Source organism: Macrobrachium nipponense, chromosome 36, assembly GCF_015104395.2.
Source record: "Macrobrachium nipponense isolate FS-2020 chromosome 36, ASM1510439v2, whole genome shotgun sequence".
NCBI classification, from domain to species: Eukaryota; Metazoa; Arthropoda; class Malacostraca; order Decapoda; family Palaemonidae; genus Macrobrachium; species Macrobrachium nipponense.
In genome coordinates this window covers 50,553,034-50,572,523 of record NC_087220.1, presented here as the reverse complement: position 1 = coordinate 50,572,523, position 19,490 = coordinate 50,553,034, and the positions used below count along the sequence as shown (strand labels likewise).

The 19,490-nt window shown below is 40.1% G+C and overlaps 1 protein-coding gene across 1 annotated transcript in view; it reads left to right on the top strand.

The window, feature by feature from the left end:
• The first annotated feature begins 285 nt into the window (after nt 1–285).
• LOC135203634 (organic cation transporter protein-like) overlaps nt 286–19,490 on the top strand; it is a 98,298-nt gene continuing 79,093 nt past the window's right edge. The window contains 4 exon segments of the mRNA XM_064233471.1: nt 286–528; nt 6,560–6,674; nt 14,525–14,633; nt 18,893–18,996. Coding sequence (XP_064089541.1) covers nt 447–528; nt 6,560–6,674; nt 14,525–14,633; nt 18,893–18,996 — 410 coding nt within the window. The 5' untranslated portion in view covers nt 286–446.

The following is a 19,490-nucleotide window of genomic DNA, read 5'->3' as shown; positions in this document are numbered from 1 at the left end:
TATATATATATATATATATATATATATATATATAGTATATATATATAAATATATGTATAAATAAATATATATATATATATATATATATATATATATATCTATATACACAAACATTTAAACAACACATACTGTCCATTGTTTACCTGCTCGAAATCAACATTGAGGGAGAGGTTAACCGACCACCAATCCTCACCCATAACCCCCCAACCCCCGGCCGCCGGAACATCCCTGCCCACGAATGCAATCTCAAGTACATGACTATCTCTTTCAATTAACGAACCCGTCCAGTCTCGAGCCAACAGCTTCCGCGGGAGCTTCGACGACGACACGGGCGTACTAGTACTACAGAATTCCATTTGCGACCGGCAGTAGCCTATTGCGAGAGAATTGCCGAACTATACTTCGGACTTGGAGTCTGTTGTTGGCTGTAAGATTTTAAAAAAAACATGGCAGACCGAATGGACAATTTGCTTTCCCAGATGGGCACTGGGAAATGGCATATCTTCCACTACTTGACTGTGTGTTACTGTAAGTTTCTTTTTCATTTTCATGATACTGGTATACGCTGATAATGATAATACTAATTACGTATGAGATACCTGCCTACAGAAAAGGAACATATATTGCCAGATGATCTTTGAGCTTCGGGGAGATTTTCGAAAATTTGGTTCTCGTATAAATTTCGACAATTATCTTCCCTTTATAATGGGTAAATTAAGACAACATCAAGAACTATATTGATTACGTTCGTCACTCATAATTTTATGGCTACTAAAGCGAAATCTTTCGCTTAAAAAATGCATTTTTAAGGCGAAAGAATTCCTTATAGTAGCCATAAAATTATGAGTGACGAACGTAATTAAAATAGTTCTTGATGCTGTCTTAATTTATCCACTATAAAGTCAAGATAATTGTCGAAACTTATCGTACCAAATTTTCAAAGTTCTCCCAGAAGCTGAAAGATCATCTGGCAATATATGTTCCTTTCCTGTTGGTAGGTATCTCATACGTATAATTATTAGTATCATTAAAATTAGCGCTCTTATAAGGGCGTAAATCCCAAGATTTCGAATGACAATAATTATGTTGGATTCTTTATTGTTTATTAATAAGTTTACGCACTGACAGTGCAACATTGTGCATATATATACTATATATATATATATATATATATATAATATTATATAATATATATATATTTTCGATTTCCTAGTAAGTAGCTAGTTCCTCGTTGGACGAGTGGTTTTCGTGCTCGCCAACTGAATCGCTAGTCCCGAGTTCGATTCTCCGCTCTGCTGACGTGGAATCAGAGGAATTTGTTTCTGGTGATTAGAAATTAATTTCTCGATACAATGTGGTTCGGATCCCACAGTAAGCTGTAGGTCCCGTTGCTAGGTAACCAATTGGCTCCTAGCCACGTAAAAATATCTAATTCTTCGGGCCAGCCCTAGGAGAGCTGTTAATCAGTTTAGTGGTCTGGTTAAACTAAGGTCTACTTAATTTTTTTTTAACTAATAAGTAGCTATCTACTATATATAAAACTGTATAAACCTTATTTTCTTCAATTATTTCACGTTCAGTTATTAAAGTAAATTTGAAAGCTTTGTATTTAATGCTTTGTTCTGGTGGCCTATCAACATTAACTAATGTTCCAATGGCCTCTCCAAAATAGAGACAAAGCCATTCTAGACTGTGTTGTTGCCACCTGTTCCCAGAAAGATGAAGCGAGAGGAGAAACTTCTAAAAAGTATAAAAACTTTAGACATATTTAAAAACGATTCATTTCAAACCTACTCCAGCCTTTTGTCTTAGCAACAGTAACTGAAGTTTTAACTTTAATAGATTTTTTTTATTACAGCAAATAAGTTTATTTAAAATGAACTGCTCAAGCCAGTCAGTCTTCACTTGGTGGTGGTGGTTTGTGCGTGATAATATTTTAGCAATGTTTGAAATTTTATTTGTTTTAATATTTGGTGTAAATTACGTAATTGCTTTGTGTTAATTTGGTATTTTCATGCTTAATGCCCAGGTCAAATTTATTAGTAGCTAGGTAAAGTTACTGGTGAAGATTTACGGCTAATGGGTCTAGGCGATAATTTCAAATAAATACCATAACACTTTATAGGCCTACTTAAACCTGCGGAATTCACGCTCATGTTGGATACCTTGCACTATGTAGACTTAAGGTAACAGGTCTGTACCGAGGGAGGGGTCGGGGAGGGGCAAATTTCTGAAAGTCCATATTTTCTGTGACTATCATTTTCATTGAGCTGTACGTACAAAGTAATAAATAAATTTTTTTGGCAAGTATTTTTTATTTAAATTTTGTTATCAAACATGAGCATCATTCTTTAGTAGTATGAAATACAAGTGATGATAGGAATATGATATAGGCCACTATATTTGTAAGTTATTTTAGTAGAGAAACGATAATTATAAAGCTGTGGCACGATATTCTGGTCAGAGAAATATGAATAACATCTAATCGAGTAGCAGGGCATAGACCATCTTCTTAATATAAAAAATAAGTTTTTCAAGTATTTCATCTTGTACATACCTATATATGCAATGACATTTGGAGAAGAAAAGGTCCATTTTTGGGAAAAAGAACCCGCCCAATAGAAAAAAAAAAAAAAAACTAGTCGTATGTTGCTTGGCTAAATTATCCTAGACCTACAGGATTTATGAGTTAGTGTTCTGGTGCTTGGTAGTAAAGTTTTTCGTGCGGAATTTTAATTTATTGCAAGTATTGCTCGCTCTTGAATGATCAAGGTCTGTTTGTAAGGAAATGAAGCATAACTGACTGGCGCATGCGCAGTACGATGGTGGGCAAACGCGAAACAGAGGCGTACGATACTCTAACCTAATTTAACTTTGTTAAGTGCTTTGTGCACACTGAAGTACATGCATGGCGGGGTAAGGTTTCTTTCTTGCATGTTGCTTATGTTTTAAGTTTATCTGGAGCCATTTTCTGTGAATCCAAATCTGTTGCTCCAGTCTATCGTTATTTTTTTTACTCTAAAGACGTGCAACTATAATTATCCTTTTGTGTATTTACTATTGGTATATCGGTTAAAATAAATAAATGTATAGGAATATTGTGGAATAAAAACGCTTTAAATGTTCTATGTAGTGAAATCGCCTGCATTTTTAGCAGTCTTTCGAAACGATGTCAACGAAAATAGTCCGATACACAATTGCTTTTACGCTCTAATATTTAGCATAAGATTATATTATTTCATAAAGATCAACTTCCAATTGAAAGATAGGGCGAATTAGATACGTATTGGTGAAAACTTCTGACCATGTCTTGGTAGTGGCAAGAACATACTACCTATATTGGGGAACGTCGCTCTCAGCAGCGATGGTTGGCAGACATTTCAAATTGGTAGAGTAGACATGAACATAGTTATATTACTTATTTCCTGAGCAAGTGCTCCACCTTGTACCTCCTGAGTAATAAGAGCCAGGTTACGAATCGCTCTGTCCCACTGCTCTCTTCACCTTTTCAAGCCTTAAATGAGTTCTCAGGACAGGTAAAGGCCGCCAGCCATTTATTTCTCCTTTCCTTGCCCTTTTCGCTGGGAATACGATGCCAGGATAGTGGGGTACCCTTTCCCCACCTATTCGTGTATCCTACAACATAAATGAATCATTGTATATAAATAAGGCGCAGATTGAATTGAATTATCAACCTTCTCTTATGTTTGGAAAAGACCTGTTGGTGACGTCACATTGATGACACGTCGTGGAGGGTTATTCGGAGTGTTCTTCAGTGTCCTTTAGACCTGTATGCTTACGAAAATCATACAAAAATGAGCAGATTTGTTGTTAATGAGGTAAATATACCATCATTTGTTTATATTTCAGTAGTCAACTACCCTGTGTATTAATTTAAATACTAATTTACCGGTTTTTTCCGTCGGCTTGTCTGAGGTCTTGCTTTTTCTATGCATTGTTTGTGAAGAGACTTAGTTTGTTCTTTGTAAATGTTAGTGGGAACAATTAGCGTATGTGAAGTATATAGTACTACAAGCTGCAATTATGTACAGTTTAGTCAATGACCAACTATATACTAGTACTAGTAGCGCCGAGTACTACCTACTACATAGGCCTAGCCTATGTAGCTACACCTACTACTAGTAATACTAGGCTACTAGGTAGGCTATAAGGGGCTTGTGTCTGTCCGTCCGTCTGTCATTCATTCACGGCCAAACGGCTAGTCCGATGAGCATGAAACTCGCCAGGGTTATAGTAGTGGGAACCCCTAAGATGGTTTGTAATGGGGTTTCATCCTAGCCCCTCTCCCTGTCACCCCTAATTTGCTAAGTGGTTTTAATTCTAACCTCATAGGACCTAGTATTTAGGTTAACCTCACCTAGGAGGAATGAAAGGAAGGTAGATCTAGGGTACTTATCCGCGGCGGCCTAGACTATGGCAGTTGCGGTTATTCTATGCAGTTTTACCTCCTAAACAAGAATTTTAAGTAATACTATTTACCTATTCGGACGACTGTAATTAACCCCCCAGGGGCCAGTACTAAACACGGCGCAATACATTGGACGCCCCAATCCCTAGTGGATGTCGTATCCGCGGTTTCGTTCCTTGCAGTCCGTGCGGACTGCTTCCGTAGAAATACCGAAAGGAAATATCTTAAATGAAACTAGAAATCTTTGTTACCTCATGTAGGTTCCTTACTGTACCTGGCTTACTATATAGGTATCTTCCTTTCAGTTCAGAAATGCTAAGGTTCTAGTTCTGCAGTGCACAGGCAACCTGAGAAAATGCACACGCCACCCTATATGATCATTGTAGGCATTTTTGTCACGTCCACATTACAAACTGAAATCTAGCTAGCTAGTAGGACTTTTTGAATGCTTGTTGTATTCTGAATTGTAAAAATAATTTAGAAGGTTTTCAGTTTTTGAGTTAGGTAGCCTACTTTTGCTTTTTGTCAAAAATTAATTCTTGAGGTTACCTAGGCAAGCAATAGGCGGGTTGTTTACACTTTACCGGGCCAGTTGCTCCCTACTTTGTTTGTTGTTGTTTTGGTATCGCGACACCCAAATCCATCCGCCACGGTAAGTAGCCTTACTGTAACCCTGTGGTTAGCGCGCGCAGCGCAAACATTACCTCTTGCCAGAACATGCCGTGCCTGCCAAGAATCTTTAAATTTGCGGATAAGGCGCAAGCGCCGTTCCGCCACGGCCTTTCTGACAGCACACATAAATCGATCGTCGCGGATATGTAGTAGCTCCCTACTTTGTTTGTTGTTGTTTTGGTATCGCCGCCATATTGGTTTTGGTGTTCTTCGCCGATTTCGGTCGGCGGTCGAGTGGGCCCCGATAATCTGTAAGTGCTACCCAATAGGCTAAGTAAGATAAGTGATTTTTAGGTTGTTTAACTTTGCAGTTTTTGCATAGGCAAGGCAGAGCAAATACTGGCAGAAGCATCTATTTATGCATCGTATTACCTTAGGCTAAAGACAAGGAATTCAGTTTGGGGGTTGCGGATGAGGTTGGGGTGGTTGGTTACTACACAGATTAGATTCAGAACAATTTCCAGTCTTTTGTCTACATTAGCAAAACATGTCCATTCAAGTTGTAGTCGTCTTTGGACCATTGGTGCTATCAAATTAGGTAGACATGTTAGCCCAAGGCTAAGGGGAACCGAGTTGTATTTCTCAGTGCAACCTGCATTTTTCATGTAATTTATTATTTTTATTTTTTTTTTGGTAGCCTGCAGTGATATTAGATCCACTAGTAAATGGGCAGGCAGTTTTTTTGGGGGGGATTCAAGAAATATACAATGTATGTAGTTATTTGCTTTTTCATCTGTATTATCATTGTTGATGATAAAAAATGTCTTTCTAACTTTTGATATTGTACAATATATGAATTATATACAGTATGAATTATATACAGTACATCATCTTTTTAAAGATTTGGATCTTTCCAAGGTACTAATTACCCACCCAGAGTTTTAACACAGTGTGTATCCAGGTGTTTAGTACAAACCCCATTTGGGATGACCGTAAAAACGCAAACAAAAGACTGTAAGTATACCACTAAGATAATGACCAAGAGTTATTAGTCCAAGATGTCAACATCCAAAATCTCTTGGGGGTCACTAGGGTAAAATACCTAATGGCTGGCCTCCTGTAGCATGACCGCCTTCATGAAAAAGTACTTTAACACGTCCTGTAACCCACGGTAGACATTAGTCAAGAGCCAGTGTCCATCGAAGCAACACCTCGAGACCTCTACTTTCCTCTCAATTAAGTTTTCTTTCCCAAGTCACAAATTTAATGCCATAATTTCCGATTTTGTGGGAAGGTGGTCGCGTTATGGTAAAGGTGTCCACCAGGTGGCCATTCGGTATTCTACCGTATCTAGGAAAGATAAAAAAATTTTGACCTTCATCTACTTTAGGATTTACACAGTTTGTTGTTTGTCCAAATTATTGAGGTACATTTGATCATCAGTTGTATCATACCAGTTCTAGATGTCCTCCATTAATTTGTGGTTTGTTTCTCAGAGTACAACATCTTTCTTTACAGCCGTGAGTTTTCCTTCACCACATGCCCTGGGAAGCGCATTTTTGGCACCACGGCAGGAGCATTCCTGTGTGGCTCCTTTGGGTACAGATGAAAATCATTTTGACAGTACAGATAGGTAAGATTCCACAGTAGATTATGTACACAGTAGACACACTGTAGAATATTATGTGAATCTATAACTATTCTACAAAAAAATAAGATGGAATTATATAAAAATCTTTCCACAGAATTTTAACAAACAATGGTTTTAAACAATAGTGTCAGTGATCATATAGATTTATTGAACTTTGATAAATTGAAATGTAATATTTTGAAGTGGGCACAAAAAATGTTCTGTAAAAGACAAAATGAGTTAAGTATTTAGGAACTAGTTATGTGTAGGCACTTAACTTTGTGGTGATATGATGTAATGAGTAAGCAGGACACATGGGTGGTAACTAACCACATAGGTATACTACAATAGTTACAAGAGGAGACACTGGAATATTTATTCTGTAGCATGACCATGGTGTTGTCTAAAATACATACTTTATAATTTAAGAGTGATAGGCATTATTCTGGGTGTGATGTGTGAATCTCTCACTTTTATCATTGCTATTGAACTTGTTTTCAACCCTTCTGCACTCTTGGAAAGGTAGTAAGTTTTTTATGATGTTAGGAATTCTTAAAATCAGGCTAAGTATCAGGGCAAGTTTGGTTGCTAATACATATAGCATTCTTGCTAACTGTTTTCACACATCTCTTAATGTATATGCATGGTCTGTAACAATTTTATTACATTATTTAGCAGAGGAGATGAAACAATTTATTTGGCATATCTAATACAGTAGTGAGGATCATTTAGACTACAAGTAGATAATATCAGTGTTACTGCATTCGAATGAGCACCATGTTCTTTGGAAGCTTGAATTTCCAGTTAGTGGCTCTCATGGGCTTGTTCCATAGGAATAGTGTAGTAATAATACCATAAAGGTGGGTATGTGCTAAGAAAGTACAGATGTTCAAACCAATGCAAAGTAGTACTATTTTCAAACATCTAACTCACCTGGTAGTTATATATACGTATAGCTATACGTCCCTGACGTCACGGCAGAATTTCAAAACTCGCGGCAATCGCCGATTGGGTAGTCAGGTGCACCACCTGTGCGCCCTCTACACAGGTACGTGGAACCGTTCCAACTATTCCTCAGATCTTCCCTGCCGCCGCATCGGTGACATCGTTGGAACTTCGCTCGCTTGGCCCGTGGTTTTTCGCAGTTATTTGGTGAAGTACACTTTGGCTTCGGCTTTCGCTTGTATTTGGACTTGATTTGGATTTCTCTGGACCCTTTTTGGATATTGTTGGTTTGACTCTTGCTTGTTTTGATCTCTCTTTTGAATTTTCCAACATGACTGACTCTGCTTCGAGTGTAAGAATGTGTGTGAGAGGTTGTAAGACTCGGCTTGCTAAAGCCTCGATAGATCCTCATTCAATTTGCATTAAATGTAGAGGCAAGAGTTGTGAGTTGGGAGATAGATGTGAAGAATGTGTGAATTTACCTGAGACTGAGTGGATAGAGTATTACCGCTATGTGCGGAAATTTGAGAAGGATAGGATCAGGAGAGCGAAGAGTAGTATGTCTCGCTCTTCTAAAGATAGTCAGGGAATTGACAGTTCTCTTTCCCTTGCTAATGAACCTATTGATCCATCTTCCGTAGTGGTAGTCCCAGATCTCCCTACTGATACAGGTAATGGTCCAACATTAAAGGATATGATGGCGGCCATTCAAGCCCTTGGTGAACGGGTAGAATCCCTTGCAGAAGACAGGGAGAAATTATGGTCTAATGTAAGAGATCTAAAAGTTACAAGTGACAGTAGAATCAGTGCAAGTGCAGTGGAGGGTGCGGCCGCTCGGATCTGTCGTGCTCCTAGCCCTAGACCTCTTCCAAGCTCACCACCCCTGTGAGAAGGAAAGTCGACAGGCGAAGGGAGGCGAGAGGTTTTAGCTCCTGAGTGGTTGTCCCCTCGAGCGTACCTGTTGACGTTTCACAGGACGCTCACCCTCGCCATTGGAAAGGCGAGGTAAAAGTGTTATCTTCGTCGTCGGACGACGCAGTTCCCAGACAGGGCTGGCGTCTTGCATCGAAATCAAGACCCCTCAAAAGACGATATCCGGTAGAGCAGCGTCAGGAGATGACGCCTCAAGCCCCAGGATGTAGCCATTGGAGCAGCCCGGAGCGCTTCCCTTTCAGCTCCGATGGTAGCTCTCCTACCAAACTCAGACGCAAGTTGTCGCACAGGCGGCCGTCGTCTTCGGTAGGAGACAAAGAAATGTCGGACGTTGGGATGCCTTCGGTGCATGCTCCCGCTCCTCCTTCGGATTGGCACTCGTCTCCAGGACGTTTGTCTCAACCCGTACATGAAGTGGAGAGAGAAGTAAATGTTGCGACTTCCCCAGTCTGTCCCCAGCAGCAAGAAGCTCCGCAAATAGTTTTACTGCAAGATATGCAGCAGAAACTCTCCTCCTTGATGCAGGTCTATCAGCCTGCAGCACAGAAAGACGTATGTAATCGTCCAGCTCAGGACGTTCCAGGCGCTGTGAGTCGTCCTGAGGATGCGTTTGACGTGTGTTGCACAGGCGGCGAGCGTTCAGCAAGCGACCTCAAGGTTCGGCAGAGCAGCAAATGTCAAAAGTTTGGACGCCAGGACGTCATGACTCAAAAGGCTGTACGCCAGGACACCAGGCGTCAAGAGCCTGGACGCCAGGAAGCCAGGCATCAAGAAATTGGATGCCAGGACGCCGAGCGTCAAGATTCTGGACGCCAGGCGTCAAGATTCTGGACGCCAGGCGTCAAGAGGCTGGACGCCAAGACGCCAGGCGTCAAGAACGTGGACGCCAGGACGCCGAGCGTCAAGATTTTCGACGCCAGGACGCCAGGCGTCAAGAAGATGATATGGAAGCGACGACGAAGAAACATGACGTCGCTACTTCCGTTATGGGACAATCGGAAGAAGGAAACGATGACTTCCCCCCTTCTCCTTTTGATCCGATGGAAGACATTTCCGACGAAGAGGATCGGAAAGAACAGCACCCTTCGTCGGACTTAAAAAGGCTTATGAGGATCGGAAAGAACAGCACCCTTCGTCGGACTTAAAAAGGCTCATGAGGATTTTCACGGAACTGTTTCTGGAAAACTTTATTCCGGCTGCCCCTCGTACCCCGCCTTCAGAGTTCACGCTAGGGTAGGCGTCTAGGAAGACCAACTTTAAGAAGATGGTTTTGTCATGCTCGTCCAAGAGAGCGTTGAAGATAATGAGGGATTGGATGGACACTAAGAGAGACCAAGGAAAGACAGTTTTCTCATTTCCTCCGGCCAGATTAGCGTCCAGATCAAGTATCTGGTGCGCTTGGCTATGAGCCAAAAATTTTATAATCTAATCTTAATCTAATCAAGTATCTGGTATGAGACTGGAGAAGCTCTCGGCCTGGGAGTTCCCACCTCTTCCCAGGGGGACTTCTCGTTCAGAGCCTTCGAAGTTTTTAATTTCCTAGACTGGACTCTGGGAGCTTTGGGGAAAAAGATAGAATCCTTCAAGTCCGCTGACACAGAAGAGCTTGTACATCTTATGTCATGTATTGACAAAGCTCTGCGAGATGGATCCAATGAGTTAGCGGCGCTTTTCTCGGCGGGAATCCTTAAGAAAAGGGCCCAAATGTGTTCTTTCCTTGCGAATGGGGTCACACCCATTCAGAAAGCGGAACTGCTGTTAGCACCCCTTTCCGTACACCTTGTCCCGCAAGAATTAGTGAAGGAAGTCTCCTCTGCTTTAGCCCAAAAGGCTACGCAGGACTTGATGACGAAGGCAGCGAGGAAAGTCCTGCCAACGAGTTTTGTAACTCAAAAGGTCAAAGAAACTGCTCCTGTGTCTCAAGTTTCTCAGCTCTTTCGAGGTAGAGCCCTCAGTAGAGGGAACACAAGACCTATGGCAAGGAATGCAAAGAAAAGAGGCTTTAGACAAGGGCGAAGCAAGGTCTGACGGCACTCTTCTTCAGACAGCGTTAGGAGCCAGACTTTCCAACTTCTGGCAAGCATGGGAGAAAAGAGGAGCAGATCTTTGGTCCATTCAACTGCTCAAGGAGGGATACAAGATCCGTTTCTTGAGGAAACCTCCTTTAGCAGTAAAACCAATCGATCTTTCTGCCAGATACAGAGAGGAAGCCAAGGCCCAGGCGATACAGCAACAAGTTTCACTGTTGTTGCAGAAGGGAGCAATAGAAAGAGTTCGAAATCTGGAGTTACCAGGTTTTTACAACCATTTATTCCTGGTTCCCAAGAGCTCGGGGGGGATGGAGACCGGTACTGGACGTGAGCGCTCTGAACGTTTTCGTGCAAAAAACTAAGTTCACGATGGAGACAACAAGATCAGTCCTAGCTGCGGTCAGACAAGACGACTGGATGGTTCCGTTGGATCTTCAGGATGCGTACATTCACGTCCCTATCCATCCGAACTCCAAGAAGTACCTGAGGTTCGTTTACAAAGCAGAAACGTTCCAATTTCGAGCTCTTTGCTTCGTCCTAAACACCGCTCCTCAAATATTCACAAGGCTGATAAGCAACATAGCGGGAATGCTACACAAGAGAGGTATCAGGGCCTCACTGTATCTGGACGACTGGCTCCTCAGAGCCCCTTCCTACACCCGCTGTCTGGAGAATCTTCAGACGACGATTTGGTTATCAGAAGATCTAGGTCATTTGAATCAACATCAGAAAATCACAACTGGCCCATCCCAAGAGATCTTGTACCTGGGCATGAGGATTCAGAGTCGGGCTTTTCGGGCTTTTCCGTCTGCGTCGAGGACGGAACAAGCCTTGGTAAAGCTGCAGAACTTCCTAAGGAAACAGACGTGCTCTGCGAGGGAATGGATGAGTCTGCTGGGGACCCTTTCCTCGCTAGAGCAGTTTGTCTCCTTAGGAAGACTAAACCTTCGCCCACTTCAATTCCACCTCAATCAGCACTGGGACAAGGGGAAGACACTGGAGATAAAGTATATTCCCGTGTCGGACACCATGAAATGCTGTCTGCAGTGGTGGAACGACCCCGTCAAGCTTCAGGAAGGCCTTTCCCTAAAGCAGAGGAACCCATACCTAGTGTTGTTTTCCAACGCCTCGGACTCGGGGTGGGGAGCAACACTGGGAAAATTAGAGGTCTTGGGCTCCTGGACCAGAGGACAGGAGAGGTTCCACATCAACCAAAAGGAACTGACTGCAGTCTTTCTGGCTCTCAAGGAGTTCGAAGGCTCAGTACAGAACAAAGTTGTGCAGGTCAACTCCGACAACACGACGGCGTTGGCCTACATACAAGCAAGGCGGAACCCACTCCAAGTCCCTGTACGAGATGTCAAGAGAACTCCTTCTCTGGACGAAAAAGAAAAGTGTGACCCTAGTAACACGCTTCATTCAAGGGGAAAGGAATGTCAGGGCAGACATCCTGAGCAGGAAAGATCAAGTCTTGGCGACGGAATGGACTCTGCATCAGGAGGTCTGCAAGAACCTGTGGTGGACTTTGGGTCGTCCATGCATAGACCTCTTCGCCACAGCTCAAACGAAGAGGCTGGAGACTTACTGTTCTCCCGTTCCAGATCCCGAAGCGACTTACATAGATGCGTTCCTCATGAACTGGTCGCACCTAGACGTGTACGATTTCCCTCCATTCAAAATAGTACACAAAGTGCTACAAAAGTTCGTGTCTCACGAAGGCACCAGAATGACACTAGTGGTACCGTTCTGGCCGACAAGAGAATGGTTCACAGAGGTACTGGAATGGATGGTGGACACCCCCAGAAGCCTTCCTTTAAGAGTAGATCTACTCAAACAGCCCCACTTGGAAAGGTATCACCAAAACCTCCAAGCTTTTCAACTAACTGCCTTCAGACTATCAAAAAACTCACAAGAGCTAGAGGGTTTTCGAAGGAGGCAGCTAGAGTCATCGCAAGAGCAAGGTCTTCCACCATTAAGGTATACCAATCCAAGTGGGAGACATTTAGAGGATTGTGCAGGGACAACTCTGTTTCCTCTTCCAGTACCTCTGTGACTCAGATAGCTGACTTTCTTCTGTACCTTAAGAGGAGTCGTTAAGAGGAGTCGTAACTTTTCGAACTCGACCAATAAGGGATACAGAAGCGTGTTGGCAGCTGTCTTCAGACACAGGAACTTAGACCTGTCTGATAATAAGGATCTCCAAGACCTTCTCAGATCCTTTGAGACTACTAAGGAGAGACTACAGTCCTCGCCAGCTTGGAATCTGGACGTAGTCCTGAAGTTTCTCATGAGTGATAGGTTTGAGCCTTTACAGGAGACATCATTTAAGGACCTCACCATGAAAACACTTTTCCTAGTTAGTCTAGCTACAGTGAAAAGAGTCTGTGAAACCCATGCCTTCAGCAAAGCTGTAGGTTTCAGACAGGGCAAGGCTATCTGCTCTCTACAGCTGGGATTTCTAGCTAAGAACGAACGCCCTTCTCAGCCCCGGCCCAAAGCGTTGGAGATTCCGAACCTGTCGGATATCACAGGTGAGGAAGTAGAGAGAGTTCGGTGTCCGGTAAGAGCTCTGAGGCATTACTTGAAAAGAACAAAACATTTACGTGGCAATTCAGAGGCGCTTTGGTGTTCGGTCAAAAAGCCCTCTCTGCAAATGTCAAAGAATGCGCTATCCTTTTTTATATGGCATTTAATAAGGGAAGCACATTCAGCATGTAATAATGCGGATCTCAGGCTACTGAAAGTCAAGACACACGAGGTTAGGGCCGTAGCTACCTCTGTAGCCTTTAAACAGAATAGATCCCTTCAAAATATCCTGGACGCAACCTTCTGGAGAAGCAAATCAGTGTTTGCCTCGCACTACCTGAAGCAAGTGCAAACTCTGTATGAAGACTGCTACACGCTGGGGCCGTTCGTAGCAGCTCATTCAGTAGTGGGAGAAGGGACTACCACTGAAATCCCATAACCCAATACTTTTTTTCTTACCTTGGAACTATTGAATTTTTACGGTTGTTTGTGGAGACTGGGTGCAGTCTTCCACAATCATTGATCCTTAGTCAGGTGGTCAGGTTGTTCCTTGGTAGCGCCCGGAACAAGGGTATTGTAGGGAGTCTAGTCACATAGAGGTTTGACACCGGTTGACAGTCTCCGAGAGGTCTTCAGCCCCCTGGGTGGATCGCTGGATCTCATAAGGAAAGCAGACATAATGAGGCAGGATATCATTGGAGTCAGCTTCCTTAACAGGTACGAACCCGTAAGTTGGTTTTTATTAACACTTATGTCAGTTCCAACGATAATAGCTGTCTTTGACCCGCCACCAAAGGTGTCAATCAGCTATATGTTTGAAAATGTTATTTTCATGATAAAATAAATTTTTGAACATACTCACCTGGTAGTTATATATAATTTAATTCCCACCCTCCTCCCCTCTAGAGACTATGGGCATGGAAGATCTGAGGAATAGTTTGGAAACGGTTCCACGTACTGGGTAGGAGGGCACACAGGTGGTGCACCTGACTACCCAATCGGCGATTGCCGCGAGTTTTGAAATTCTGCTGTGACGTCAGGGACGTATAGCTATATATATATAACTACCAGGTGAGTATGTTCAAAAATTTATTTTATCATGAAAATAACATGTTGATACAATCCTGGCTCGGCCAAGGCAGAATCAGAGGAATTTATTTCTGGTGATAGAAATTCATTTCTCTATAGTGTGGTTCAGATCCCACAATAAGCTGTAGATCCCGTTGCTAGGTGACCAATTGGACCAATTGGTTCCTAGCCATGTAAAAGTATCTAATCCTTCTGGCCAGCCCTAGGACACCTGTTAATCAGCTCAGTGGTCTAGTAAAACTAAGATATACTTAACTATGTTGATGCAAGATTTTGCTTCTGTTATGCCAAGCACTATGTAATAAAATGTATATAATTTTTTTTTTTCAGAGGTTCCTGTTATTATTCTTCTAGAGGTGAAAATGGTACATTCATACAGAGAGCATGTACAGAATGGATATTTGACAACACTACATTCACACATACGATTACTTCTGAGGTGAGATGGAGCATCTTTGATTCCTCCATGTTTTGTTGAATATCAACTCCTTAGATAGTTTTATATTCTGTTTTATCTGTTTGAGCATTCTTAAGGTATGCTAGGTCTTCAAAGTTATAAAGAAGGAAGTTTAAAGTTGTGAATATTCAGTGAATATTTTTAAAACGAGATGAGTAGAGGTTTGTGGAAACGAAAGTACCTGCTGGAAAGACAGGAATAGCAGAGTTTCAAAAAGGGTCTTTGTTTTGCATGGTGTTTGAGGTCATTTCACAATTGATCAAACAACTTCATAGCTGGAGAAAAATGGCGATATCCTTATAAGTTTTTGTTTCCAGTTTAATTTTTAATTTAAATAAAAGAATCATTCAGATATGCACACGAGTCAAAATGTGACCAAGTTGTCTCTTGTGAGCTGTTTTACTGTGAAGGGGGGATCCATGAAACAGATTTTTCTTCCTTCCTGGTATTAGCGTAACTTCTGCTGTAGCTGTTGCTGATAGTTGAGTTGACTAGTATCAAAGCGTGCTGCTGTCAAGTCTCCTTATGTTGCCCACCCTTGCTTAATTCAAGTTATTTATAGCTGGATGTCCTATGGGGAATGCAAAAACATTGTTAGTTAATGATGAAGCATTTCACTTAGCAAATGAGTAACCTCAGAAATTACATAGCGTGGGTGTTATGTCAGCTAAAAGGAATCAGTTAACGCATGGATTCGCATGTTATATTAGATCATTAAGGAATAATGTTAATACATACATAATTTGAAGTTAATGAATGTGAGGGACATTAAGAATTCCAAAAATGTTCAGTCATTCCTCAGAACCAAGTACTTAGAGCAGCAACTGTTTTTTGGGTGAAGTTTTATGTTTTTTTTCCCTTCTCGGTTGTATCATATTTAAGGTAGTTTTTTAATCTTTGATTTTGTTACAAACATTTTTGTCAGCTTCTCTTCCACTTTTCTGTTGGATATTTTTTTTAGAGTTGTGTCAGTTAATTTTAAACATGTTTTCTTTAAAATTATTGCTGCATCAGCCGAGTTTAATTTAGAAGATTTTCTCGTTGTTACTTCATTATGTAAGTAACTGTCCAAGATTTATTTTTCCATGATGATTCCTTTAATAAAGAAATTGGTTGGTAGAAAAAATGACAAGTAAGGACAAGGTCAATGTGGAAGATGTAGGTCATCAGGGAATTTAAGACAGTAGTACAATATTTCCTGTTGGGCATATGAACAACATTTCTGTCTGGCTCTACTGAGTTTGTTTACTTCATGTTTGCTGGGATAATTCATTAAAGGAGTTGGGAGTCTTGTTATTGTGCCATGTTACGTAAATTGTGGGTTGGATGGTAAATTGGTGAGGAGGGGAAATGTTTCCTGTGTTGTATGTGAGTTGGGTTTTGCTTACCTTTTTGATATTATGGGCTTCTCATGTCAATAGCCCTCTTGTGTTGGACACTGCAGATCCTCATTACCAAGCATATCATTGTCATCCCCAGTATATAGGAGGTAGGGCAGTCATAGACATGGCATTTTTACTGGTAGATGACTGTAATGAACATTGACAAATGTTTTAATTTTGGTCTTTTTATATTGGCCAGGACTTTCTGGTTGTTTAGGTGGAGCCCTAGGTTGGTTGGTTGAGTACGTATATATATCTTAGGGCCGAGGGTCACTTTACTCTGTTTACATGTAAGGCTTTGTAAAGTGGTACCCCTCCTACAGGGTTTACCCTTGAGAGGGGGTTCTCTCCCACCACCCGCTTGGTTATGAGGGCTTTTTGAAATTTTAGTTGTATGTATACATATACAGTAGTTTTTTTATTTTATTTTTTTTTTTTTACTTCAGATGGAATGTAATGATTGTCACAAGCAATGCTCTATAGTATATGCAGAAAATTAACCCTTTAACGCCGATTGGATGTATTAAACGTCTATATAAATTGTCTGTTGGGGTGCCGATTGGACGTATGGTACGTCGATATAAAAAAGTTTTTTAAAAATTTGCGGAAAAATAGTTATAGGCCTACTAGGCGAAAACTTTTGAATCGCACGCCTTGGGGGATGCTGGGAGCTCACGGATCAAGGCGTTGTTTTGTTTACAATCGTTACGCAGGCGCGCAAGCACGAATTTCTTTCTTATCGCACTAAAAAGTATCAGCGACACATCTCGGAAATTATATCGTCACTTTGACATAATTTTTGCACCATTTTAAATTAGCCGTTACATGGAGTATTATATATGAAAATGTGCGCAATTTTATGTAGAATACAACTAAAAACAACTCATGGTTGTAGCTTTTATCAGTTTAGAAATATTTTCATATAAATAACGATAAGTGCCTAAATCTCAACCTTCGGTCAACTTTGACTCGACCGAAATGGTCGAAAAACGCAATTGTAAGCTAAAACTCATATAGTCTAGTAATATTCAATCATTTACCTTCATTTTGCAACAAATTGGAAGTCTAGCACAATATTTTGATTTATGGTGAATTTATGAAAAAAACTTTTTCCTTACGTCCGCGCGGTAACTCTTCCGAAAAAAGCATACATTTTTTCGTCCGATTGTCGTAATGTTTGCACCATTTTAAATTAGCTGTTGCATAAAGTTTTATATATGTAAATGTGCGCAATTTCATGTAGAATACAACTAAAAACAACCCATGGTTGTAGCTTTTATCAGTTTTGAAATATTTTCATATAAATAACGATAAATAGAAAAAATTCGTCCTTTGGTCAACTTTAACTCGACCAAAATGGTAAAAAAACGCAATTGTAAGCTAAAACTCTTATATTCTAGTAATATTCAACCATTTATATTTATTTTGCAACAAATTGGAAGTCTCTAGCACAATATTTCGATTTATGGTGAATTTATGAAAAAACAACTTTTTTTTTTCTTACGTCCGTGTGGTAACTTCCGAAAAAAATCTGAAATTTTTTCGTCCGATTGTCGTAATGTTTGCACCATTTTAAATTAGACGTTACATAAAGTTTTATATATGAAAATGTGCACAATTTCATGTAGAATACAACTAAAAACAACCCATGGTTGTAGCTTTTATCACTTTTGAAATATTTTCATATAAATAACGATAAGTGCCAAAATTTCAACCTTCGGTCAACTTTGACTCAACCGAAGTGGTCGAAAAACGCAATTGTAAGCTAAAACACTTACATTCTAGTAATATTCAATAATTTAACTTTATTTTTCAACAAATTGGAAGTCTCTTAACACATTATTTCGATTTATGGTGAATTTATGAAATAAACTTTTCCTTACGTCCGCGCAGTAACTCTTCCGAAAAAATCAGAAATTTTTTCGTCCGATTGTCGTAATGTTTGCACCATTTTAAATTAGCCGTTACATAAAGTTTTATATATGAAAATGTGCGCAATTTCATGTAGAATACAACTAAAAACAACCTATGGTTGTAGCTTTTATCAGTTTTGAAATATTTTCATATAAATAACGATAAATAGAAAAAAATTCGTCCTTTGGTCAACTTTAACTTGACCGAAATGGTCGAAAAACTGCAATTGTAAGCTACAATACTTAGTCTAGTAATATTCAATCAATCACCTTCATTTTGCAACAAACAGGAAGTTCTCAAGCACAATATTTTGATTTATGGTGAATTTTTTTTACATCCGCGAGTTACGAATTCATGCATCATTTTGTGATAATATTGTCTCTGTGTTGCCTTGATTGTTTTACAATGTGTTATATACCAAAATGATTGCTATTTAGTGTACAATACAACGGAAAAAAATTAACCTGTTAGCTTTAACTGTTTTGCTCACAGCGCGATTTGAATACAATTATATACGAAATTTTGTTTTCGCGCTATCGTATATCCTATTATGTATATATGATAATGATAAAAAAAGGAGCCAAAAATGAACTCTTAATCTTGAAAACTAAGCATGCTGTGATTTTTTGAGAAAAATTTTTTTTCCGCTTCAGCGCTCACTCCCTGACCCCGCCGGCATACAGGAGACGATTTTTATTATACCCCTTCGGCATTAAAGGGTTAAGTGTATATAAAATTATGAAAGTTATAATATTGCACATGTGTAAAATGTTTCAAATATTTTTGTAGAACATTCTATTCCTGATCCTACAGTACAGGACTCATTAATATTTACTTTTCCAGAGTTGGGCATATATAAATGTCTTGAAGAGTTTAGGAGAACATTCCAATCTTGATTTTCAATATGTGACTCATTCTTAGTAATTCATATTTATTTTTCCACAGTTTGGGCTTGTATGTGAGAAGGAATATTTGCGGGCCACTTACCAGAGTATGTATATGTTGGGTGTCTTAGTAGGCTCTCCCATCAATGGCATTGTGGCTGACAGGTATTAATTTTTTCCTTTCACGTTTTATTTAGTAGTTTCAATGCTCTTGAAATGTCATTGTGTTGACTTCTTTTTAAGTAAATCATTTTGATGTAGGTTTCAAAAGTAGTCTAAAAAATTACATCTTTTCAGTATTTATATTCATTAGGTTCATAAGTAATCATAAACCATCATTTTATTCCACTACAAGAAGTAGAGATACCCTGTGACTTACTGCCTTTCCTCTCTTCTTGTCATCTTCAAGGAAAAAAATTGTTTTTCATTTTTCTTTTAGTCCTTTTCTTTCTTATTTTATGCCATTCTTAATTCATTTTCCTCAGCTGTGTGCATTTTTATTACCTTAGCTATGGGATGGAATAGTAAACAACTATTTTGTATATGAGACTTACCCAGTAATTATATAGCTATTGTTTCCAACGTTCGGCAGCCTAATTCAAATTTCGAGGGTACCGCTTCGATTGTTCAGTGCAGATGTAACAGTGCCGTCCCCCAAC